A 24,293-nucleotide genomic window follows, 5' to 3' on the forward strand; every position below is an offset into this window, starting at 1 on the left:
TCCCTGCCTGCTCCATCCCGAGTCTCATGTCCCTGCCTGCTCCATCCTGAGTCTCATTTTCCCTGCATGCTCTTTAGGCCATTGGTGTCTGAGATCACTTCACTGGTTTTCCATTTGGTTTCTCACCTGGGAAATACAAAAATAGCCCCTCCTGAAGATAAAATTGTTCAGAAACAGCAATAATTATGACTCATTAGCTACTTACTCAAAAAAGTCTGCCTTGATGGTGGACTGAAATGAGGCTTTTTAACCCACAAGCAACCTTTTTATTTTTTTGAGACTGTCTTGCTCTGTCTGTCACCCAGGTTGGAGTACAGTGGCATGATCTTGGCTCACTGCAGCCTCGACTTCCTGGGCTCAAGTGATCCTCCTATCTCAGCCTCCTGTGTCACTAACCACAGGCACATACCACCATGCCTGGCTATTTTTGGTTGAGCTGGGCTCTCACTTTGTTGCCCAGGCTGGTCTTGAACTCCTCAGCTCAAGCAATCCTTCCCACTCAGCCTCCTGTGGTGTTGGGAATACAGGCGTGCACCACTGCACCTGCTCCAGCCACTTGTATAAAACCACTGACCTGTGTGTGGAGGACAGGCCAGGTGTGTGCTCACTGCACTGCGAAGATACGTCATCATATGACTTTCCCGTTTTCCATTTCTCTTTTTCTGCTTTTCTCAAAAACCAATAGAAGACTGGGTGCGGTGGCTCACACCTGTAATCCCAGCACTTTGGGAGGCTGCAGCTGGCGGATCACAAGGTCAGGAGTTTGAGACCAGCCTGGCCAACATGATGAAACCCCGTCTCCACTAAAAATACAAAAATTAGCTGGGTGTGATGGTGGGTGCCTGTAATCCCAGCTACTCAGGAGACTGAGGCAGGAGAATTGTTTGAACGCTGGAGGTGGAGGTTGCGGTGAGCCGAGATCGTGCCATTGCACTCCACCCTGGGCAACGGCAAGACTCTTATCTCAAAAACACTATTGGAAAATGCCCTGGAGGTGGCAGAGGGTTGTAGATATGTGAGGCCAACCCCCAGGGTGGCCCTGTCCGCCTCCCCGTTGAGAATGGCTGCCAGGCTTCCCACTAGCCTCTGAAGATGACGGTCTGGTGTGAGGAGGTGCAGGTGACTGGTTCTGAGCACCTTGGAATTTCTGGCCGCACATCCTCTGGTGCCCTCCCTCCCACCCGACAAGGAGCTTCCAGCCTGTTTTGATTTCCTGTTTGTGGACCAGAAATACATTTTTCCAAACGATGAGCAAATAGGGTGATTTCCTTTGTAATGCTGCTCTGGGGCCTCCTCCTCATCCTGGCAGAAGCAGCCTGGATACCACACGGCGGCCGACACTGTGCCCTTGCTCAGGTGTGCCGTCCCCTCCCTCTCCCTCAGTCTCCTCTCCACACCCAAGTCGGTTTCCAGCCACTGGTCTTCACGGCATTCCCAGTACAGCCAGGCACCAAGAGGCAATACCCAAGGCCTGGCTTGGCCATGTTAACGATTGTATAGACATACATTTTTAAATAACTTTTATGTAATACTTTTCTAGAATAGTAAGTTCTTGTTAACTGTCACAGATGTGCTTCTAGAAACGTACCGGGTGTTACTTCCACTGAGTGTGTCCGTGGTCATGGTCTGTGCCTTTGTAAACAGAACACTTGAACCACCTCCTGAATTGGGTCATCTGCTTCCTGAAATTGACACTTAAGAGATGTGCATCTCTCTAACTTTCAAGGAAACTTCCCCACTAAATGGCATGAAAAGGTTTAAATAAAATCCGAGAGTCCCAATTCCCTCTGTAACAGTGTTACAATAATCTGTCTGCCTGGAAAGATGAAAACACTCTTGCACAACCCAAAATGTGTCTTTAATTTGTGAAAAATTAACATGGTGAGTCAAACAGTCATTTTAAAGAGCTGAGCAAAGAATATCATCAGCCAAATAGAGCATTGCTTTGTAGGGTGCCTTTAAACTCCTGGCCACAAAACCAGTGAGCTCTGCTTGCTGCTGCCACGCTCCTGGATGATCACTTAGATGGGTCAGTGGGAATAACAGGCGAACAAGACAGTTCTTTACATCTGTCCAAATGATGTCCTCCTAAGGCCTGGAAGTATTTCATTGCTGGAAGAAGGAAACAAGCATGTCATTCCAGATAGAAACGGACTTCTCTCTTTTGCCCTTGACTGATAGAAACGGACTTCTCTCTTGTCCTCAACCGATAGAAACGGCTCTCTCTCTCTTTCTCTCTCTCTCCCCCCTTTGACCAACACGGTACTAAGCGGTTTCTTCTTTCCCAACGTATGTGTGTGCCCTGCTGGGGGCCTTACTTGATAGACTGAGAGTGTCCTAGCTCCCCTAATGAATCTGACTAGTTCTCTGTCCTGGCTGAGGATACAGGAGTGGGACATCCACCCTCAGAGCACAGAAACCTTCAGCTTCGCTGTCTCAAGTATTTCTTCCAGTTTCCCTGTGGGCCTCTGATGTTTGAGTGTGATGGCTGCTAGATCCTTAAAGAAAACTCAGTTGGAAACTTCCAACTCGCAGTCCTTTTTTGTTGTTTTCCATTTCATTTCACTTACAGCTGAAAGCGGCATTCAGCTGACTTGCTCATTTAAACTGTTCACAGAGTCTGAACTGCCAACGTGGTATTGGAGGCTCCATCTTGTAAGAGGGCCACAGACTTTCCCACATGGGAAAACTTGAAAATTACATCAACAATCGATGTCAGAGCCAAATTACATTTCCTTTATACCAAACAAAACTATGAGAACTAAAAGTACATTGTACAAAATGTTTCTAGTGTTTTGTATGTGACCTATTTCAGTATTTATATTACTAGATCAGTGCTTTCGATTCTGTTAAATAATGTAGCCAGTTGCTGTTAATTCTGCCACCACGATAAGCTGATACTGTGTAACTAATCCTGTGGACGCCTCCTGCTTATTTTTGTCTAAACTAAGCAGCCATGGTAGCAGCTATGATTCTTGCTCAGCAAAGTAAAATAAATGTTAAATATGGACTGCTTTGTTTTCTTCCTTGTGTAGCTCTGGTGTTTAAGCTGCTGAAATGATCAAGGTTGGCATCTTACTGCCTACACCAGTTTCTAGCAACCTAAAATGAGCAAGAGAAACCAATTCTCCAAAACAAGAGGCTATTTGCATACAGCCAAGGATTGCAATCCAGGGTCCGGCCACAGGCTCATCTGAGAGGCTGGGGCAAGGGCGAGCTTCTGCAGGTGGAAAGAAGTCCATGTAAGCTGTTCTGACACAAAGGTCAGTGGCTACAGGAGCTTGTTGCGGTGGTGGCCTTTGTTCACTGATGGGGCTGGCTGCTGCTAGCAGAGGGTCTTCACAGAAGTGGCTTAACCCCAAGTTCTAGCTGGGAAGGGCCTTGTGGCAGCTCCTACGACAAACACAAGTGCGAGGCTGCTCCCTCCTCATTGCCTCCGGTGTCGATTTTATTAGGGTTTGACATAAGTGGCAGCATTTGGGTACTCACAGATTTCATGAAGGGTAAAATGGAGATTTTTGGCCAGGTGTGGTGGCTCATGCCTATAATTCCAGCACTTTGGGAGGCTGGTGGGTAGATTACTTTAGGTCAGGAGTTCAAGACAAGCCTGGCCAACATGGCAAAACCCTGTCACTACTAAAAATACAAAAGTCAGCCAGGTGTGGTGGTGCACACCTGTAATCCCAGCTACTTGGGAGGCTGAGGCAGGAGAATCACTTGAACCCAGGAGGCGGAGGCTGCAGTTACCCAAAATTGTGCCACTGCACTCCAGCCTGGGTGACAGAGCAAGAGGACTTCTCAAAAAAAAAAAAAAAAAAAAACAACCCAGGTGCAGTAGTTCACTCCTGTAATCCCAGCATTTTGGGAGGCCAAGGCGGGCAGATGACGAGGTCACGAGACCGAGACCATCCTGGCTAACATGGTGAAACCCCGTCTCAACTAAAAATACCAAAAATTAGCAGGGCGTGGTGGCGGACGCCTGTAGTCCCAGCTACTCGGGAGTCTAAGGCGGGAGAACGGCGTGAATCCAGGAGGCAGAGCTTGCAGTGAGCCAAGATCGCGCAACTGCTCTCCAGCCTGGGCGACAGGCAGGCGACAGAGCAAGACTCTGTCTCAAAAAAAAAAAAAAAAAAAGAGCTTGGGTACCCAAAGCAAGCAGCATTTCATTCTGGAATGAAAAAAATTACAATACCCATCGACCTTTTTGTGCCCTTGTCAATTTCTTGTCACATTTTACATTTTCCCATTTCAGGCCCAGTAAATGCGGATGTTTACTCTTTCCTGAGATTCAGATTCAGTCTAAAAGCATTTTTCTGTGAGTTTTCAAGTCAAGAGGATAACCTAACATACGGAAAGGGAATTAATTACTCGTTTTATCCTCTTCTGGAATGTTCGGAATCCATGGGTTTGGAGTGGGGCCTTGGGAGTTGGGGAAGCACCATACCCAGTGAGTTTGCACAAGCACTTTGAGGACGCACTGCCAGTGTCAGCTTTAAAATCGCATTGTAAAAGCCGGGGTGCGGTGGCTCACGCCTGTAATCCCAGCACTTTAGGAGGCCGAGGCAGGCAGATTACTTGAGGTCAGGAGTTGGAGACCAGCTTGGCCAATGTGGCGAAATCCCGTCTCTACCAAAAATATAAACATTAGCCAGGCGTGGTGGCGGGCGCCTGTGGTTCCAGCTACTCGGGAGAATCCCTTGAAGCCGGGAGGAGGCTGCAGTGAGCCAAGTCTACGCCACTGCACCCCAGCCTGCGTGGCAGAGCGAGACTTCGACTCACAAGTAAATACATAAATAAATAAAATCACATCGTAAGAGCTCTCCCTGCCCTGTTTTTGGGTAAGGTTCAGAGTTAAACTCCGAGATGGGCCTTTACAAGACGCACAGACCTGAGGCGCCTCAGGAGGTAACCAGCAGGTAAATGGAGCGCGCTCCACCCACCCGCCACTAGCGGTCCCAGCGGTCAAGGGGATGGAATACGGGCGTCCAACGCGAAGGCACCCCGATCGCAAGCCTTGCCACAGGCGCGGGCTTCGCTACCGGGAAAGTCCCCGTGGGATTCCGGAAGCCGGCCACGCGTTCCGCGCAGGCGCAAACTGCTCCCAAAGGAAGCGTCTCTCCGCTCGTCGCCCCAATGCTTGCGTCATCAGCCCGCGCCGAAGTCGGAAGTGCAGCTCACGGCGCTGTTTCTTCCGGAGTCCTGGATCTGAGCAAGCGCCGTCTTATGCGTCATCATCCCGCGCAGGCACAGGAAGTGCCACACAGAGGGAACCCCTGTCGTTGTCTCGAATTCTGGGCCGGAGGCCGGCTATTGTGTCATGATTACGCGCCAACACAGAAAGTGACGATACTCCTGGCGCGCGCCGGTAGCTGTTTCTTCTCTGGCTCCGGGACCGGCGGCAGCGGCGGCGGCGTAGGGGTGAGTTCCGATTGGGCGGACCAGGTGTGGGAGCGCGGCGAGAACTGCGCACCGAGGTCTTTCTTCCGAGCAGGCCTCGGAGCGGGGCGGACCTGGGCCCAGGGGCGAGCGATACCCTCGCTTCCGCGAACAGTCTCATCCCGCACCGAACTTCGGGTGGTGGAGGCGGCGGGCCCAAACGCTCTCTGGAGCCAACGTCTGCCAGGCTGAACCTCAAGTGTGCGTGACTGCACCCAAGGAGATAGCCCACTGCCCGGGTCAGGTGGCCTTGTTCGCGAGCACATCTCGGAGCGTGTCCCCGGTCTCAAGGTGCAGCTGTCCAGTGTGCTAGTGGCTTCACGTAGTCCATGTGGTCCTTCTAGCCGATTCTGACAGTAAAAGCAGTGTTTGATGAGTGGCAGGTCATGAGTTAAGAGCCTTTCAATGGACGATCTTTAATCCGCGATCGATACTGTCACGTAGGTCGTATTATTCTGGTTGTACAGAAGACTAAACTGAGGTGAATTACGTTACCTAAGACCGTACAAGAATGACAGAAACGAGATTTGATTTCAAGCGGTCATTTTTCAGAACTCATCACTCTTTTTTGTCGCCCATGCTATAGTGCAGTGACTGTTCACAAGCGCACTTCAGCCTGGAACTCCTGGGCTCAAGCGGTCCTCCTATCTCAAGCTTGCAGAGTACCTAGAACTACAGGCCCTCGGGACCTCGCCACCTTGCCCGTGGCTTACAACTTATCCTTCTTTTTTTCTTCCTTTTTTTTTTTTTGGACAGGGTCTTGTGCAGTGACGGGGCCTTGGCTCACTGGGACCTCCGCCTTTCGGATTCAAGCAATTCTTCTGCCTCAGCCTCCCGAGTAGCTGGGATTACAGGCACCTGCCACCACGCCCAGCTAAGTTTTGTATTTTTAGTAGAGACAGGGGTTTCGCGGTGTTGGCCAGGCTGGTCTTGAACTCCTGACTCTGTGATCCACCTGCCTCAGCCTACTTTTTTTTTTTTTTTTTAACCAAGTCTTACTTTGTCGTCCAGGCTGGAATGCAGTGGCACAGTCTTGGCTCACCGCAGCCTTGACCTCTCTGATTCAAGTGATCCTCCTGCTTCTGCTCCCTAAGTAGCTAAGAATACAGGCACGCGCCACCACACTCGACTAATTTTTATGTTTTCTGTAGAGATGAGGTTTTCCCATGTTGCCCAGGCTGGTCTTGAACTCCTGAGCTCAAGTGATCCATCCGCCTTGGCCTCCCAAAGTGCTAGGGTTACTGTCTTGAGCCACTGCGCCGGGCCACAACTTCTTATTCTTAATGAGGATTTATTCGGAATGCCTCAAAAGTGACTAGGTTCAAGTGTTCAGAAACAACAGAGCACCATAGCTTGCTGTGTCCTGATGTAGGCTGAATTATTTTTCTTTTTGCAGTGTTTTAACTCAAATGGGTGATGAAAAGGACTCTTGGAAAGTGAAAACTTTAGATGAAATTCTTCAGGAAAAGAAACGAAGGAAGGAACAAGAGGAGAAAGCAGAGATAAAACGCTTAAAAAATGTAAGCCATATTTTTTAAGTAAGTGGTTTTCTTAAAGGAGATTTAATTTCTTTGCCCTCATTTTTCCATTAGAACAACGCTTCTTCGGTGAAGTTCTTTTGTACTTCCAAATGTCACAGGTGAGCCCAAAATCTATTACAAAAATTAACAAAAACATTTAAATATTCAGTTGACATTAAAGGCGGATTTAACACACTAAAGCTGTATCTAGATTGAGCATACATGGAGAATAAAATACTTTGAATGTTAAGTCATTAGCAAAACTGGACTAATTTTTCTCATTTCATCATTAGTACATTCATAATACTATCTCTAGGTATTTTTAATATAGTGGGAACTTGCCTTGAAATTAATAGAAATATTTTACATCTTTCTTGGTTTGCATAGTACTGTACTCAGGAAACCTTTTCAGGAGTTTGGTAAGAGGCGCTGGCAAAGTACCTCTTTTGCCAAGATTTGTAGCACCATTTGAGATGTTTGTGAGCACAGGCATACCTGGTTGTGTTAGACTTCACTTTATCGTGCTTCACAGATTTTGTAATTTTTCCAAATTTAAGGTTTGTAGCAAACTCTGCATTGCGCGTTTTTGCAATAGCATGTGCTCACTTTGTTAGAGTTTTTTAATTTTTTTTTTTTTTTTTTGGAGACGCTCAGGCTGTCACCCTGGCTGAAGTGCGGTGGCACAATCTCGGCTCACTGCAAGCTCCACCTCCTGGGTTCACGCTTTTCTCCTGCCTCAGCCTCCTGAGTAGCTGGGACTACAGGCGCCCGCCAAATTTTGTGTATTTTTAGTAATACGGGGTTTCTCCGTAGTCTCAATCTCCTGACCTTGTGATCTGCCCGCCTCGGCCTCCCAAAGTGCTGCGATTACAGGCATGAGCCACCATGCCTGGCCGAGTTTTTTTATTTATTTATTTTGAGATGGAATCTTGCTCTGTCGCCCAGGCTGGAGTGCAGTGGCACAATCTCGGCTCACTGCAAGCTCCGCCTCCCGGGTTCTTGCCATTCTCCTGCCTCAGCCTCCTAAGTAGCTGGGACCACAGGCGCCCACCAATATACCCAGCTGATTTTTTGTATTTTTTACTAGAGATGGGGTCTCACCGTGTTAGCCAGGATGGTCTCAATCTCCTGACCTTGTGATCCGCCCGCCTCGGCCTCCCAAAGTGCTAGGATTACAGACATGAGCCATCACGCCCAGCCTTTTTTTTTTTTTTTTTTGAGGCAAGAGTCTTGCTCCATTGTCCAGGCTGGAGTGCAGTGGTGTGATCTTGGCTCATTGCCACCTCCGCCTCCTGGGTTCAAACGATTCTCCTGTCTCAGCCTCCCAAGTAGTTGGGACTACAGGCGCCTGCCACCATGCTCGGCTAATTTTTGTGTTTTTAGTAGAGTTGGGCTTTCACTTTGTTGATGAGGCTGGTCTTAAACTCCTGACCTCAGGTGATCCACCTGCCTCAGCGTCCCAAAGTGCTGGGATTACAGGCGTGAGCCACCATGCCCGGCCTAAACCAAACTTTTATATGCATTAGAAAACCAAAAATTTGTGTGACGCACTTTATTGTGGTGTTCTGGAGCCAAACCCAGAATATCTCCAAGGTATGCCTGTAGTATATGAGGTATCACAAAGTATTTGGTTTGTAGGATATGTCTTAAGACTCATTTTTGGCTCATATAAGCAACTAACATACTTGGCACAGAGTCTAATGTCTCTTGTCATATATGCTATTTTTTAATTTCTCAAGTTTCAGAGTACAGAGAGTTGTAATTTTGTTTGTTTGTTTGTTTTGTTTTGTTTTTTGAGACGGAGTCTCACTCTGCCGCCCAGGCTGGAGTGCAGTGGCCGGATCTCAGCTCACTGCAAGCTCCGCCTCCCAGGTTTACGCCATTCTCCTGCCTCAGCCTCCCAAGTAGCTGGGACTGCAGACGCCCGCCACCTCGCCCAGCTAGTTTTTTGTATTTTTTAGTAGAGACGGGGTTTCACTGTGTTAGCCAGGATGGTCTCAATCTCCTGACCTTGTGATCCGCCTGCCTCGGCCTCCCCAAGTGCTGGGATTACAGGCGTGAGCCACCACCCGGCCGAGAGTTGTAATTTTAATGTGATGCAATTTGAGTGAAAGTTTGTTTGTTTGTTTTTTCCCGAGGCAGAGTCTAGCTCTGTCGCCCAGGCTGGAGTGCAGTGGTGTGATCTCGGCTCACTGCAATGTTTGCCTCCCAGGTTGAAGCCATTCTTCTGCCTCAGCCTCCGAGTAGCTGGACTTACTGGCGCCACCACCACGCCCAGCTAATTTTTATATTTTTAGTAGAGACAGGGTTTCACTGTGTTATCCAGGCTGGTCTCAAGCTCCTGACCTCGTGATCCGCCTGCCTCGGCCTCCCAAAGTGCTCAGATTACAAGTGTGAGCCACCGTGCCTGGCCACAAGTTGTTTATATTTTATAACACTGGCTCATTCAGAGTATATATAAAAGTTTGTTTTTGGATGTTGTCCAGGTTTGATTATTATTAAAAATACTTCTATCTATGAAGAAAAAAAAGGTATAAAGAAAATGATTAGCTTTATCTTTGCTTCTTAGTCTGATGACCGGGATTCCAAGCGGGATTCCCTTGAGGAGGGGGAGCTGAGAGATCACCGCATGGAGATCACAATAAGGAACTCCCCATACAGAAGAGAAGACTCTATGGAAGACAGGTGGGTGGATGTACGAGGTGCAAGAGCAAGCTGTGCACAGCGTGGCCTTGCAGGTCCTCCCTAGGGTTACTGTGACAGCTGCCTGCTGTTGTAACTACTGAGGGGTACTCTTGTTTTTTTGAAACAGAGTCTTGGAGTCTCGCTCTGTCGCCCGCCTGGGCTGGAGGCAGTGGTGCGATCTCCCCTCACTGCAAGCTCCGCCTTCTGGGTTCACGCCATTCTCCCGCCTCACCCTCCCGAGTAGCTGGGACTACAGGCGACCGTCACCACACCCGGCTAATTTTCTGTATTTTTAGTAGAGACGGGGTTTCACCGTGTTAGGCAGGATGGTCTCAATCTCCTGACCTTGTGATCACCAGACTCAGCCTCCCAAAATGCTGGGATTCCAGGTTTGAGCCACCGCGCCCGGCCGAGGTGTACTCTTTTCTAGAGTTACTGTGACGGGCGTGCTGTTGTAACTCTTGAGGTTTGCTCTTTCCTAGGGTTACTGTGACACAGCGTAACTAGTGAGATTTTTATGTCACAGTTGTGACTGATTCTCATGTGTTGTCTGTGGCCCTCCACACTCTTTCCCCTTTCTTCCTGTAAAGAACTTTGCCATGTGTTACAATGATGAATAAAATTTACTATATAGGATTTTGCACAGGCCAGGTGCAGTGGCTCACGCCTGTAATCTCAGCACTTTTGGAGGCCAAGGCGGGCTGATCACCTGAGGTCAAGAGTTCAAGACCAGCCGGGCGCGGTGGCTCAAGCCTGTAATCCCAGCACTTTGGGGGGCTGAGACGGGCGGATCACGAGGTCAGGAGATCGAGACCATCCTGGCTAACATGGTGAAACCCCGTCTCTACTAAAAAAATACAAAAAACTAGCCGGGCGAGGTGGCGGCGCCTGTAGTCCCAGCTACTCGGGAGGCTGAGGCAGGAGAATGGCGGGAACCCGGGAGGCGGAGCTTGCAGTGAGCTGAGTTCTGGCCACTGCACTCCAGCCTGGGTGACAGAGCAAGACTCTGCCTCAAAAAAAAAAAAAAAAAAGAGTTCAAGACCAGTCTGACCAACATGGTGAAACCCCGTCTTAAAAGGAAAAAAAGGCCAGACATGGTGGCTCATGCCTATAATCCCATCACTTTGGGAGGCCGAGGAAGGCAGATCTGGAGATCAGGAGATCGAGACCATCCTGGCTAACACAGTGACGCCCTGTCTCTACTAAAAATACAAAAAATTAGCCGGGTGTGGTGGCGGCGCCTGTAGTCCTGTAGCTACTCTGGAGGCTGAGGCAGGAGAATGGCATGATCCCAGGAGGCGGAGCTTGCAGTGAGCCGAGATGGCGCTACTGCACTCCAGCCTGGACGACAGAGTGAGACTCCATCTCAAAAAAAAAAAAAGACGCCTAAAGTTGGAGAGTTACTGTAATTTTTTAAATGATGTTTCAGCTTCATTCCTATCTGAATCCTGCATTTTTCTGGGTTGAAGAAATCTCATAATAGCCTCATGTTTCTTTGCACGTTCTCAAGCGTGACACAGTGCTGTTGTGTTTTATTTCAGAGGAGAAGAAGATGATTCTTTGGCCATCAAACCACCCCAGCAAATGTCTCGGAAAGAAAAAGCTCATCACAGAAAAGATGAAAAGAGAAAAGAGAAACGTAGGCATCGTAGCCATTCAGCAGAAGGGGGTACAGAAGCATTTACTTTCTATGACATCATGTTCAAGTGCGGTTTCTTTCCTGTTCTTACTCTTCTGCCTTCCCCAAAGCACCACTGAAAACCTAGAGAGAGCAGACTCTAGCTGACAGCATGAGTGTGTCACAGACCATTCAGGAGGGCTAGTCCTTTTTCCTCTGGGGTTTTCTCTCCCCCATTATATTGTTTGGGAGCAGTTTGTTTACGTTTAAAATGCCCTTAATTCAACAAGTGTAGGAGAACCACACCCCCCAAAATGGGTATTTGGCCAAGTCCAGAGAATGGGTTTGGCATGAGCAGTTGTTTGGTCTCATACCAACATCAGGAGGTTCTTACAGGTGTTAGGAAAATTGGACCTGGAGCCTGATTTAAATATCATTATTATAAATATACTTGATAAATTAATGTGGCTTCATTGTATGGTATAGAAGCCTGCTGATAGCAAAGCTTTTTTCTGTAGTCTTTATGAATAGTGATTTTTTTATTATAAAACTAATAATTATAGTTTATTCAGCATAGAAAATTTTTAAAAGATGAATAATATGACCTGGCACAGTGGCTCACGCCTGTAATCCCAGCACTTTGGGAGGCTGAGCCGGGCAGATCTCGAGGTCAGGAGATCGAGACCATCCTGGCTAACACGGTGAAACCCCGTCTCTACTAAAAAATACAAAAAATTAGCCGGGCGTGGTGGCGGCGCCTGTAGTCCCAGCTACTTGGGAGGCTGAGGCAGGAGAATGGCTTGAACCTGGGAAGCGGAGCTTGCAGTGAGCGGATATCGCACCACTGCACTCCAGCCTGGGCCACAGAGCGAGACTCCCTCTCAAAAAAAAAAAAGATGAATATTACAATTCTGCTCTTCTGTGATAGCGGAATTGTTTTTCGTTTTTCTTCTTTCTTTGTAATTACATGCTTGTGGCAGATAGTTTTCTATTTTCAAAGTTTTTTATTTAACATAAAATCATGATTATTCGGCTGGGTGCGGTGGCCCAGGCCTATAATCCCAGCGCTTTGGGAGGACAAGGACGGAGGATCGTTTGAGCCCAGGAGTTCAAGACCAGCCTGGCTGATACAGGGAGACCCTGTCTCTTTAAAAAAAAAAAAAAAAATGATGGTTACTTAACGTTAGCATCATTATTTAAATATTTAATGTTCTTGATTCAATTTCATTTTCATGTGGTTTTTTTTTTTTTTTTTTTTTTTTTTTTTGAGACGGAGTCTCATTCTTTCACCCAGGCTGGAGTGCAGTGGCGTGATTTTGGCTCACCGCAACCTCCGCCTCCCAGTTTCAAGCGATTCTCCTGCCTCAGCCTCCTTTAGTAGCTGGGATTACAGGCACCCACCACCACGCCCAGCTAATTTTTGTATTTTTAATACAGACAGGGTTTCACCATGTTGGCCAGGCTGGTCTTGAACTCCTGACCTCAGGTGATCCGCCTGCCTCAGCCTCCCAAAGTGCTGGGATTACATGCATGAGCCATCATGCCCAGCCTCGTGAAATTTTTGAAGTGAGGTTTCCTTGCATGACTCATTATTTCTCATTAGGGAAGCACGCTAGAGTGAAAGAAAAAGAAAGAGAGCACGAACGTCGGAAACGCCATCGAGAAGAACAGGATAAAGCTCGCCGGGAATGGGAAAGACAGAAGAGAAGGGAAATGGCAAGGGAGCATTCCAGGAGAGAGAGGTGAGCGGGCGGGTCAGTTGAGGACTTTAATGAAAGGGTGTGGTCGTGTGTCCCGTCACAGCAATGAAGAAGAATTTGGCCATAGAAGTCACATTTGGTGCAGAAGTGGTAGGTAGAAACAGCACAGTGAACGCTGGATGAGGCTGACCAAGAGAACTGTCCTGAGGGAGTGAGTTTTTACTGCATCTGGAAGTCAAGAACGGGGGTAATTTGATTGAGGGAAGACAACGAAGGGATCAGAAATCTGCACGCCTGTAATCCCAGCACTTTAGGAGGCTGAGGTGGGAGGATCCCTCGAGCCTAGATGGTCAAGGCTGTAGTAAGCCATGATTGTGCTACTGCACTCCAGCCTGGTTGACAGAGTGAGACTCTGTCTCAAAAAGAAAGAAGGGGGATCCCAAAAACCTTGAAACAGTCTGGAGATCGGGACACTGGACTCCTAGGACTCCTGGGCATTAGTCTGTATGTTCGTTCCCCTTTAAAAGCTCAGATTCATAAGAAAGAACATCAGGGTAGCCCCACATCTGTTTCATGAACCAGGAAAAAGGCTACAGGCCAGGTGGAAGCAGGCCCATCTCTGCCTTGAGAGTGAGTCCAGAGAAAGCTCGCAAGCTGCTTCAGGAAGGGAGGAGTCTGAAGTGGAAGGCGTGGGTGGCCCTTCCACTTCAGACTGGTTGCCAGCAGCCAGGGCAGGGTGCACAGCATGTAAAGATGATGAAAGGGCACTGGTTCTTGTTGATGCCAAAGAGTGTGGGAGACGCTGAGGCCCAGAGGTCAAGGTCCGAGACCACTTGGGGGTGGGCAAGGTTTCAGTTGGCCAAGTTCCCGTTAGTGTATGAAACATTCATGTATGCCAAGCCCTGTGCCAGACACCAAGTGTGCCTTGTCCCATGAGAGTGGAGCTTGGGATAGAAGTGTGGAGGTTGGTAGATGAAATTTGAGCTGTCATTGATTTCCCAGAAGGGATAGACAGGAGAGTGAAGGAGAGAAAAGTGTTGGGGGCAGACTTGTGGGTAGGGCCAATTGAGATCAGCCAATCCAGAACTGGGTATGGTAGCAGATGCTACTTGGGAGGCCAAGGCCAGAGGACTGCATGAGGCCAGCCTGGGCAACGTAGGGAAACCTTGTCTCTGACAAAAAACAAACTGATAAGGATAATCTGAGAAGCACTGATGCTTGAAAAACTGCTGAGCTGTGGGTGAAAGCAGTAAGAATCTGACCTTCTGGCCTGAGAGCTGCTCCCTTTACTGCCTCCACTCTGTACTTGGGAAGCACGGGGTTCCACTGGGACAGGGCAGCTGCAGGACCTGCAGTTTCCTTGCTGCCTTGGAAGGGGTTACTCCATTTAGAGCAGTGGGCAGTGGCCTTGCCCACCAGCATCCTCAGTGGAGGGAAGGAAAAAAGGCCAAGAGGTCGGCTAGAATGAAGCACAGGTTAGGAGCAACTGTGATCTAGCCAAAGCGTGCGGCAGAGACTGGAGAGCGCTCCAGCCGCCACCCACTTCTGACCAGCCCAGTTCTGACCAGCCCTGAGGATGCAGCTGTGTGAAAGGGCCTCGCAGAAAATAGAAGCCGCCGCAGATGCGAATCAAGCCTGAACTTTCAGTGTGCTCCCTGTCCACACACATCCGTGGGCCAAGGAAGCCTTACTGTGGCTTGAGGTATTTCAGCCCAGCATCTTTCCAGTGCTGGCTAATTGCTAAGCTGTGCAGACACGGTGGTGACCCCTAGGAAGCCAAGGTTGAAAATTAAAATAGGAAAGAATAGGGGTGGCCATAAGCTATGAGGGAGATGGATTTCACAGACAACCAGACAGGCCTCAGTGGTAACAACTAAAGGGAAAACTTAGAATCCAGAATTGCTACAAATGTATTATCTAAAATACAAACAAGTATGACAGTGTGACCCGTATTGAGGAAGAAGATCATCAGTAGAAACTGTCTGAGTGTCCAGATGTTGAATTTAGCAAAGGCTTGGAAACAACTTGTCAATGGAGCAGTAGAAATTATCCATTCTGAAGAACAGAGAGAAAAAACAAGAAAAATGAACAGAGCCTCAGAAACCTATGGTACAACATCTGCAGTACCGAAACACGTCCAATGGGGGTTTCAGGAGAGAGGAAATATATTTTTTACAATAATGGTTAAAAACTTCCCAAATTTGATTTTTTTTTTTTTTTTTTTTTTTTTGAGGCGGGGTCTTGCTCTGTCGCCCGGACTGGAGTGCAGTGGCCGGATCTCAGCTCACCGCAAGCTCTGCCTCCCGGGTTTACGCCATTCTCCTGCCTCAGCCTCCCGAGTAGCTGAGACTACAGGCGCCCGCCACCTCGCCCAGCTAGTTTTTGTATTTTTAGTAGAGACGGGGTTTCACCGTGTTAGCCAGGATGGTCTCGATCTCCTGACCTCGTGATCCGCCCATCTCGGCCTCCCAAAGTGCTGGGATTACAGGCTTGAGCCACCGCGCCCGGCCCCAAATTTGAATTAAAAAAAAAAAAAAAACTGCACATTGAAGAGCGCAGGAAGTTTGAACTAGAATAAATACAAAGTCACATCATAGTCAAACTGGCGAAAGCCAAAGAGAAAATGTTGAAAGGCCTCAGAGAAGAATGACCAATCCCATGAAAGCGGAGCTTCAATCCCGCCAGCCACTGACTTCTTAGAAACAGTGGAGGCCAGAAGGCAGTGGAGTGGCATACTCAAACTGCTCAAAGAGGAGAACCGTCAGCCAGGAGTCAAAACAGTTCTACCCAAGCGAAAGGGAATGAAAGACAGCATTCCCTGAGAAGCAAAGACTGGTGAGGTGCATTGTTGGCGAGACCTCCCTTAAAGGAAACACTAAAGGAAGACCTTCAAGTTGAATGGAAATGACACCAGACAGTAACCTGAATCCTCAGGAAGGAAGGACAGGCACTGCAGATAGCAAGTGTAGTTTGACATCAATATCCTATAAATATCTCTCCTCGTATCTTAGGTTTTACTGGAACTACGGTTGTATAGAATAATGACACGGTGTTGTCATGGTATATAACACAAATGGACTGCACAAAGAAGAGGGAATGAAGCTGTGTTACAACAGCTTTATGTTTTACTGGAATTCAGCTAGTATTGTGAGGCATACTGTGATCCCTAGAGCAGCCACTAAGAAAACAACTTTTTAAAAAGTACAAATAACAAATTAAAATGGTATGGTGTGCTAAACATATGTAATTTAAAATCAAAAAGGGAAGAATAAAAGAGACACAGAGCAAAGCAAAAAAAGTAAATCCAAGTGTGTGTGTAATTATATGACATGTGAAAGGTCTGTGCCCCAAACAGACGGGGCCGATTATCAGATAGAAAAGCAAGATCTAACTGTATGCTGTCTGCTAGAGAACGGGAAAAGGTGCGGCGTACAAACATCAGCGCTCCTAGGAGAGCTTGAATGGCTGTACTCATACCAGATAAAACATATGTTAAGAAATATTAGAAACCAGCCTGGCCAACATGGTGAAACCCCGTCTCTACCAAAAATACAAAAATCAGCGGGGTGTGGTGGCAGCGCCTGTAGTCCCAGCTCCTCCAGAGGCTCAGTTACGAGAATCGCTTGAACTAGTGAGGTGGAGGTTGCAGTGAGCCGAGATTGTGCCACTGCACTCCAGTCTGGGCGACAGAGCAAGACCCTGTCTCAAAAAAAAAAAAAAAAAAAAGCTAGAAACAACAAGGAGCAAGGACTTCACAGCCACAAAAAGGCCAATGCAGCAGGAAGAAGCAGCAGTGACACATGTGAATGCATCTAACCACAGAGCCCAAAATCCGTGAAGCAAACACTGATTGAATGGAAAGAAATCCATCACTTATTAATTAGAGTTGGAAATGTCAGCCAGGCACGGTGGCTCGTGCCTGCAAACCCAGCACTTTGGGAGGCCGAGGTGGGCAGGTCATCTGAGGTCAGGAGTTCGAGACCAGCCTGGCCAACATGGTAAAACCCTGTCTCTACTAAAAGTGCAAAAATTAGCCAAGCATGCTGGTGGGCACCTGTAACACCAGCTACTCGGGAGGCTGAGGCAGGAGAACTGCTTGAACCTGGGAGGGGGAGGTTGCAGTGAGCCGAGATTGTGCCATTGCACTACAAAAGAATTAAATTAGAAATTAACAACAGAAAGAAACCTGGGGAAATCTTCAAACGTTAGGAAATCTAACAACACAATTCTGAATAACCCATGGCTCATAGAAATAATTATAAGGAAAACAGAAAATATTTTGGAGTAAATAAAAATGAAAACAGTGTGGCCGGGTGCGGTGGCTCATGCCTGTAATCCCAACACTTAGGGGGGCCGAGGTGGGCAGGCAGATCACGAGGTCAGATCAAAACCATCCTGGCTAGTACAGTGAAACCCCGTCTCTACTAAAAATACAAAAAATTCGCCGGGCGTGATGGCAGGCACCTGTAGTCCCAGCCACTCGGGAAGCTGAGGCAGGAGAATGGTGTGAGCCCGGGAGGCGGAGCTTGCAGTGAGTGGAGATCAGGCCACTGCACTGCAGCCTGGGTGACAGAGCAAGACTCCGTCAAGAAAAAAAAAGAAAGTGTCAAAATTTAGAGATGCAGCTACAGCAATGCTTAGAGAAGGCACTTATGAGGTTGTTAGGTCATTAACCAAGGCTTTTTTCACCTGAAGAGATGAGAAGGCAGGAAAGCAGCAGACCCTGCTGTGCAGAAGCTGTAGAGACGACAGAACAGTCGCCCGGAGTGCTGGGTCCCGGACTACAGGTGCCCATGAGGAACGGGGTTGGTGATGGAAATGCCGAAAACTGGCTCGTGGTGACTGATGGTTGCAGAACTTCATCAATTTGTTAGAAATCATTGGATTCAGTGGTCGAATTTTATGTGTCAGCTTTTATTTTGAAGTAGTTTAGGATTCACGAGAATTTGAAAGTAGCACCTGGAATCCTGAAAGCCTCCATCCAGCCTCCTCCAGCGGTGACATGCGATGTAGACCAGCATTGGCACAGCACTGTGCACTGCTAGACTGTAGGCCTTTTTCCATTGTTCCCATTTCTTAGGTGTGTTCATTTCTCTGTGTGTATAGGGATACTTTTTTTTTTAAAGCATATTTTTCATATTGTATCTGGGCTTAACTCTAGAGGAACACGAAAAATTGACTCTCACGGATCAATGTTAGTTATTTGGCTGCTTTATGATGCAGCCAACTGCATATATTCGGTCACTCATAGCTCCTACATTCCCAATGACACCTTTTTAGGGAGCTTCCCCTGCCCCTCCCTTATCACGTTCATGCCCACGTAGGTGGGAAGTGGTCTGGGGTCCATGTGCCCAGACAATCCATTGCGTCACAGTCAGCACCGGGGCCTCGGCCTGAGTCTGTGGCCTTATCCCCATTTTTCCTAACAGGCTTTTCTGCCTGTGTGGTTTTTTTTTTTAAAGTCTGTGCAGATTTATCTCATAGTTAATTTGGGTTTAAATTTGGTTGTCATACATACTTAAGGAAATTCTCGTGTTTTAGAGCTACTAAACAGAAATCTGTTAGAACCACTGGGGTGTCTTTTTGTTTGTTTTTCGAGACAAGGTTTCACTCCTGGTCAAGCAGTCCTCTCACCTCTGCCTCCTGAGTAGTTGGGATCAGCGGTGCACACCACCATGCCCAGCTAGTTTTCTGATTTTTGTAGAGACAGGGGTTCACTACGTCTCCCAGACTACTCGTGTGACTCATTGGGGACAGAGCTCTCAGAATGTGTATATTGGCCGGCAAAGTGGCTCGTGCCTGTAATCGCAGCACTGTGGGAAGCAGAGGCAGGAGGATCAGTTGAGGCCAGTTCAAGACCCTGTCTCTACTAAAAATGCAAAAATTAGCCTTGTGTGGTAACACACGCCTGTAATTCCAGCAACTCGGGTGGATGAGACACGAGAATCGCTTGAACCCAGGAGGCGGAGGCTGCAGGGAGCCGAGATCGTGCCACCGCACTCCAGCCTGGGCAACTGAGCAAGACGCTGTTTCAAAAAAAAAAAGAAAAGAAAAGAAAAGCGGCCGGGCGCGGTGGTTCACGCCTGTAATCCCAGCTCTTTGAAAGGCTGAGGCGGGTGGATCACGTGGTCAGGAGATCGACACCATCCTGGCCAGCACAGTAAAACCCCGTCTCTACGAAAAATACAAAAATTAGCTGGGAGTGGTGGGCACCTGTAGTCCCAGCTACTCCGGAGGCTGAGGCAGGAGAATCGCTTGAACCCGGAAGGCGGAGGTTGCCGAGATGGCGCCATTGCACTCCAGCCTGGGGGACAGAGCGAGACTCCGTCCCCAAAAAAAGGAAAGTAAAAGAAAAACTCCATGTATCGAACTACATAGAAAGCCAGTTTACAAATGTAGGCAAAAACGCGATAGCAAGCTTTCTGTTTAGGGGGAATGATGGCGTGTGCCTCTTCCAGGGACCGCCTGGAGCAGTTAGAAAGGAAGCGGGAGCGGGAACGCAAGATGCGGGAGCAGCAGAAGGAGCAGCGGGAGCAGAAGGAGCGCGAGCGGCGGGCGGAGGAGCGGCGCAAGGAGCGGGAGGCCCGCAGGGAAGGTAGGCGGCTGGGAAGGGAGGCCCGCGGGGAAGGTAGGCGGCGCGGTGGCGGCTGTGCTCGGCGGGCGCGTGTCTGCTGCCCCCTGGTGTCGGGCACTTGCTGTCGCAGGCGGGTGCTTGGTTCCTGTGCTTGGTTTTGCCCCGCCTTTGTTTTGGAGAGAGTTTTGCTCTTGTCACCCAAATTGAAGTGCAATGGTGCGATCTCGGCTCCCTGCAACCTCTGCCTCCCGGGTTCCAGTGATTCTCCTGCCTCAGCCTCCCGAGTAGCAGGGATGACAGGCACCCGCCACCATGTTCAGCTAACTTTTTGTATTTTTAGTAGAGACAGGGTTTCACCATGTTGACCGGCTTGTCTCGAACTCTTGACCTCAAGTGATCCACCTGCCTCGGCCTCCCAAAGTGTTGGGATTACAGGCCTGCCCCTACCTTTTTAATTTTTTTTAAGACGGAGTCTCGCTCTGTCACCAGGCTGGAGCGCAGTGGTGCTATCTCGGCTCACTGCAACCTCTGCCTCCTGGGTTCAAGCAATCCTCCTGCCTCAGCCTGCGGAGTAGCTGGGTTTACAGACGCCCGCCAGCACGCCCAGCTAATTTTTGTATTTTTAGTGGAGACAGGGTTTCACCATATTGGTCGCAGACTCCTGACATCAAGTGATCCGCCTGCCTCTACCTCTCCAAGTGCTAGGATTACAGGCATGAGCCACCGCAGCTGGCCACCCCTTCCTTTTTTATTTCCCCAGTTTTTAGAAACTGATGAAACATGTATATTGTAAAATGTACCATCTTCACTATTTCAAGTGTAGAATTCAGTGGTATTAATGCATTCACAGTGTTGTGCAACCATCCATCCACAGAACTCTCTTCTTGTAGAATTAACACCGTCCCCATCAAACAGCAACTTCCTGTCCCCAGCCCCGGCACACACCATCCCACTTTCTTTCAATTTGGCTGCTCGGGATGCCGCTTGTGAGTGGAATCGCAGTCATTGTCCTTTTGTGACCGGCTTACTCACTCAGCAAAGTCCTTGGGGGCGTCGTGCTGTGGTGGGGGTCGGTGGGCCCTTCCTTCTGCAGCCGTTGGAGGAGGAGGAGGAGGCGGCGGCGGCGGCCAGCTGCCTCACTGGGCTTTGTTACCTCTTGGCCTTACTGCCTCCCCCTCATTTTCCACCTAATTGTCTTGTGTTCAGTTGAGTTTTTGGTAGAGAAATGTTTAAATTCCTCTCTCATTTAGGTTTTCTATCTCTCGACTTTCTGATTACAGTGATGATTACACTGAACATCCTGCAGTTATAATGCACCAGTTTGAATTGAATGCCAAGTTAACAGCAGTAAAATACAAAAACTTGACTCGGGGAGTGTATATTCAGGGCAACTTAAATCTATGCTCCCAGGCTGCAGCCCTTTGAAATAAAAACACAATGAAGAAAACAAAAAACAAACTGCTTCTTTAGCAGTTCCACTCCCCCTTCCTGTCGACATCACTAGATCACATTTATACGTTGCCCATAAATGATGATATTTTTATACATTGTCCATAAATGATGACATCTTTATGCATTGTCCATAAACTTAATAATCAGTTTTTAAATGCATTAGCCTGTTAAACTATGTAGAAAACAAAAAGTGGAGTTAAAAATCATTGTCACAACAATGCTTTTTGACTAATAATTGCTGCTTTTTAAATGTGTCAATCTTTTAAGTTATATAGAAGATAAAAAGTAGAGTTCGAAAACACTGTTACAATAATACGAGCTTTTATAGTCACCCACATCCTCACCTTAATGGAGATCTTTGTTTCTTTACCCAGCTTCCGGTTTCTGTCTCGCGTCCTTTCATTACACCCCACACAACTCCCTGGAGCTTATTCTTCAGGGCAGGTCTAGGTCTAGCAGTAATGAGCTCCCTCTGCTTTTGTTTATCTGGGAATATCCTCATTTCTGTCTCACCTTTGAAGGAAAGTTGCTGGATACGTGGTTCTTGGTTGATAATTTTGTTGTTGTTTTGGGACAGAGTCTTGTTCTGTTGTCCAGGATGGAGTGCAGTGGAGCAATCATAGCTCACTGCAACCTCCAACTCCTGGGCACAAGTAATCTTCCCACCTCAGCCTCCCGCGTGGCTGGGACGACAGGCGTGTGGCACCACACTCGGCTCAGTTTTCAGTAGAAACAAGGTCTCCCTGTATTGCCCAGGCTGCTCTTGAATTCCTGGGCTCGAGGAACCCACATGCCTAGCGGACAGTTTTTCCTTTTCACTTACAGTATTTCAGCCCGTTGTCTTCTGGCCTCCAGAGTTTCTGGTGAGAAGTCTGATGATCTTACTGAGGATCCCTTGGATGCTTTTAAGATTCTCTTTGGCTTTGGGTTTTCGTGTGGGTCTCTTGATTTCATCCTACCTGGAGTTCACTGAGCCTCTCGAATGTTTACATTCATGTTTTTCATCAAATGTGGGGGTTTTAAGTAATTCTTCAGATACCCTCTCTGTTCCTCTCCTCCTTCCTGGACTCCCACGGATCTCTTGGGGTCCCCGAGGCCCCTGAGCACTGCTCACTTTTCTTCAGTCTCTTCTGCTTTTTCCTCAGACGACGTGATTTTATTGTTGTGTGTTCAGGCAGAGGAAATGAGTTTCTGTTGTGAATATGAGTTCTGTTGTGAATATTTACTTTTTAGTGTTTATTGTGAATATGTACTGATTAGCTCTGGAATTTCTCTCTGGTTTCTCGTTGGATCTTCTGTCTCTGTTGATATTTCCGGCGTGTTCACGCGTCATTTTCTTGACTTTCTCCTCATCTTCCTTTTGTTCTCTGAGGAACCGAAGGTTAAGACAGTTCCTTAAGTCTTCGTCTGGGACATCTACCATCAGGTGATTTTCAGGAACGGTGTCTGTTGGCTTATTTTTTTCCCTCTGAATGGGACATACTCTCCTGTTTCTTTGTTTCTCTTGTGTTTTTCTTAGTCAAAAAAATGGACATTTGAATCTCATGATGCGATTCTTCCTGGTCGCCACTCAAGGGTGTGCACGTGCTGGTTTGGTCGTGCTGGGCTCTTCGGGGGTCTTTTCTGAGGCTGTGCCTCTCCCTGGCCATGTGCAGATGCTCTTTAACGTTCCCGTCAATACAGCTGTTTCTCATGTTCTTGTCCTGACGTGTCTGCCTCCTAAAGGGGGAAAAGAGAGAAATGAAGGGGGCAAACGGGGACTTGGCGCTCATGCCCTGGAAGTACCTTCGGCCTGGGGGGCAGCCGTGGCTGCTGCCTCTTCATGCCTCTGGGGTGGGACGTGCAGTCATCACACTGACCTCGGGTGCGTGTGTCCGTCTGCCCACGTGTGTCCGTCTGCCTTCCTGGGCCTGGCGAGCTGCTGCCTGCCACGGGGGGAGTGGGGTGGGAGCCACTAAATGTGTGAAGAGGTGACGTTGATTAATGAAGCACAATTTACTCGCCAAGATGGCCCCTGACGTTGCAAACCTTCAGTAGACTCCAGAACACCTCAGTAGTTGCACAGGACTGACCTGTGAAGCAACTGCTATCTAGGTGGGGAGACTGATTCCCAGTGCTTCCTACTCCATCTTTCCAGAATCTTCTCCTGCCCCCTTGCTTTTTGACCAGTGAGGATCAGTCTAGAAGGTCCACCTGGGTCCTTGGGCTCACGGCCTCCAGGTTGGAGCTTTTTCTGCTTGGGCTTCTTAGCCTCTGACCCCGATGCCGTCAGCACCGTGTGCGCGCTGTGCGTGTATCTGCCAGGTGTGGGTGTGGGAGACGAGGCAGCTGTGCCTGGGTGGGGCCTTTTGAGGAAGGCAGTGTTGCTAGTGCCATCTCCCTCTCTGCCCTGCACGCCAGTGTCTGCACATCACCGAACGATGAGAGAGGACTACAGCGACAAAGTGAAAGCCAGCCACTGGAGTCGAAGCCCGCCGCGGCCGCCACGGGAGCGGTTCGAGCTAGGAGACAGCCGGAAGCCAGGTGAGGCCAGGCCGGCGGCTGCGCAGAAGCCAGCACAGTGTGAGTCTTTTCTGGGGGATGTGTGGCATAAATTTGTAAGATTCATGTAATGAAAGCCCAGCTAAGTAGAAGAAAATGCTAGATGTGCTGGCTGAAGTCCTCTCGTGTTGTGAGAGAGACCATGAGTGTCTGTGTGCAGCCAGGACACACGACGTGTGTTTGTCCACTGGGACCTTTGCCACTGGCCCCATTAGAGAAGTGGCTTCCAGCATCTGTGGATAAGCTGGTTTCTTACCAAGTGAAGTTAATCATGTGAAAGGCACTAGTTTTGGGGTGGTGTTACCTTGTTTGTTTAAAAAGCATTTCCCCAAATTCACCTTTAATGGTTTATTTCATAAGTGAAAGAAGAGAAAATGGAAGAAAGAGACCTGCTGTCCGACTTACAGGACATCAGCGACAGCGAGAGGAAGACCAGCTCAGCCGAGTCCTCATCAGGTACCTGGAACCGCCTGGCCAAAGCCTTGACCACTGCTGCCAGGAAGGCCCAAGTTCACCCTCCGCCCTGCTGTCTTTCTCCAGCGGAATCAGGCTCAGGTTCTGAGGAGGAGGAGGAGGAGGAGGAAGAGGAGGAGGAGGAAGGAAGCACCAGTGAAGAATCAGAGGAGGAGGAGGAGGAGGAGGAAGAGGAGGAAGAGGAGACCGGCAGCAACTCTGAGGAGGCGTCAGAGCAGTCTGCTGGTGAGTCGCCGCGGCGACCGCGTGGGGTGTCGTGACTTCACTCTGCTGGTGAGTCGCCGCGGCGACCG

The 24,293-nt window shown here is 48.6% G+C and overlaps 1 protein-coding gene and 1 pseudogene across 12 annotated transcripts in view; both read left to right on the forward strand.

The window, feature by feature from the left end:
- Window positions 1-6: 6 nt before the first annotated feature.
- LOC111544568 lies at window positions 7-3,013 on the forward strand (annotated as a pseudogene). Its single transcript, XR_002732210.2, has one exon. The product of XR_002732210.2 is annotated as an uncharacterized LOC111544568 (transcript).
- Window positions 3,014-5,086: 2,073 nt separating this feature from the next.
- The window catches only part of CDK11B (cyclin dependent kinase 11B), a 25,281-nt gene continuing 6,074 nt past the window's right edge, over window positions 5,087-24,293 (forward strand). Inside the window, exons 1-10 of one of the 11 annotated variants that reach the window (XM_023215110.3) lie at window positions 5,224-5,418; window positions 6,193-6,309; window positions 6,833-6,956; window positions 9,526-9,641; window positions 11,183-11,310; window positions 12,863-13,001; window positions 19,418-19,554; window positions 23,386-23,547; window positions 23,887-23,982; window positions 24,067-24,225. In XM_023215110.3, the coding sequence (XP_023070878.1) occupies window positions 6,846-6,956; window positions 9,526-9,641; window positions 11,183-11,310; window positions 12,863-13,001; window positions 19,418-19,554; window positions 23,386-23,547; window positions 23,887-23,982; window positions 24,067-24,225 (1,048 nt within the window). In that variant the 5' untranslated portion in view covers window positions 5,224-5,418; window positions 6,193-6,309; window positions 6,833-6,845. Of the gene's footprint in view, window positions 5,419-6,192; window positions 6,310-6,832; window positions 7,076-9,525; window positions 9,642-11,182; window positions 11,311-12,862; window positions 13,002-19,417; window positions 19,555-23,385; window positions 23,548-23,886; window positions 23,983-24,066; window positions 24,226-24,293 lie in introns of all 11 variants that reach the window. The other 10 variants (XM_023215115.3, XM_026457453.2, XM_023215116.3 and 7 more) reach the window with 10 other exon arrangements.

Source organism: Piliocolobus tephrosceles, chromosome 1, assembly GCF_002776525.5.
Source record: "Piliocolobus tephrosceles isolate RC106 chromosome 1, ASM277652v3, whole genome shotgun sequence".
Taxonomy (NCBI): domain Eukaryota; kingdom Metazoa; phylum Chordata; class Mammalia; order Primates; family Cercopithecidae; genus Piliocolobus; species Piliocolobus tephrosceles.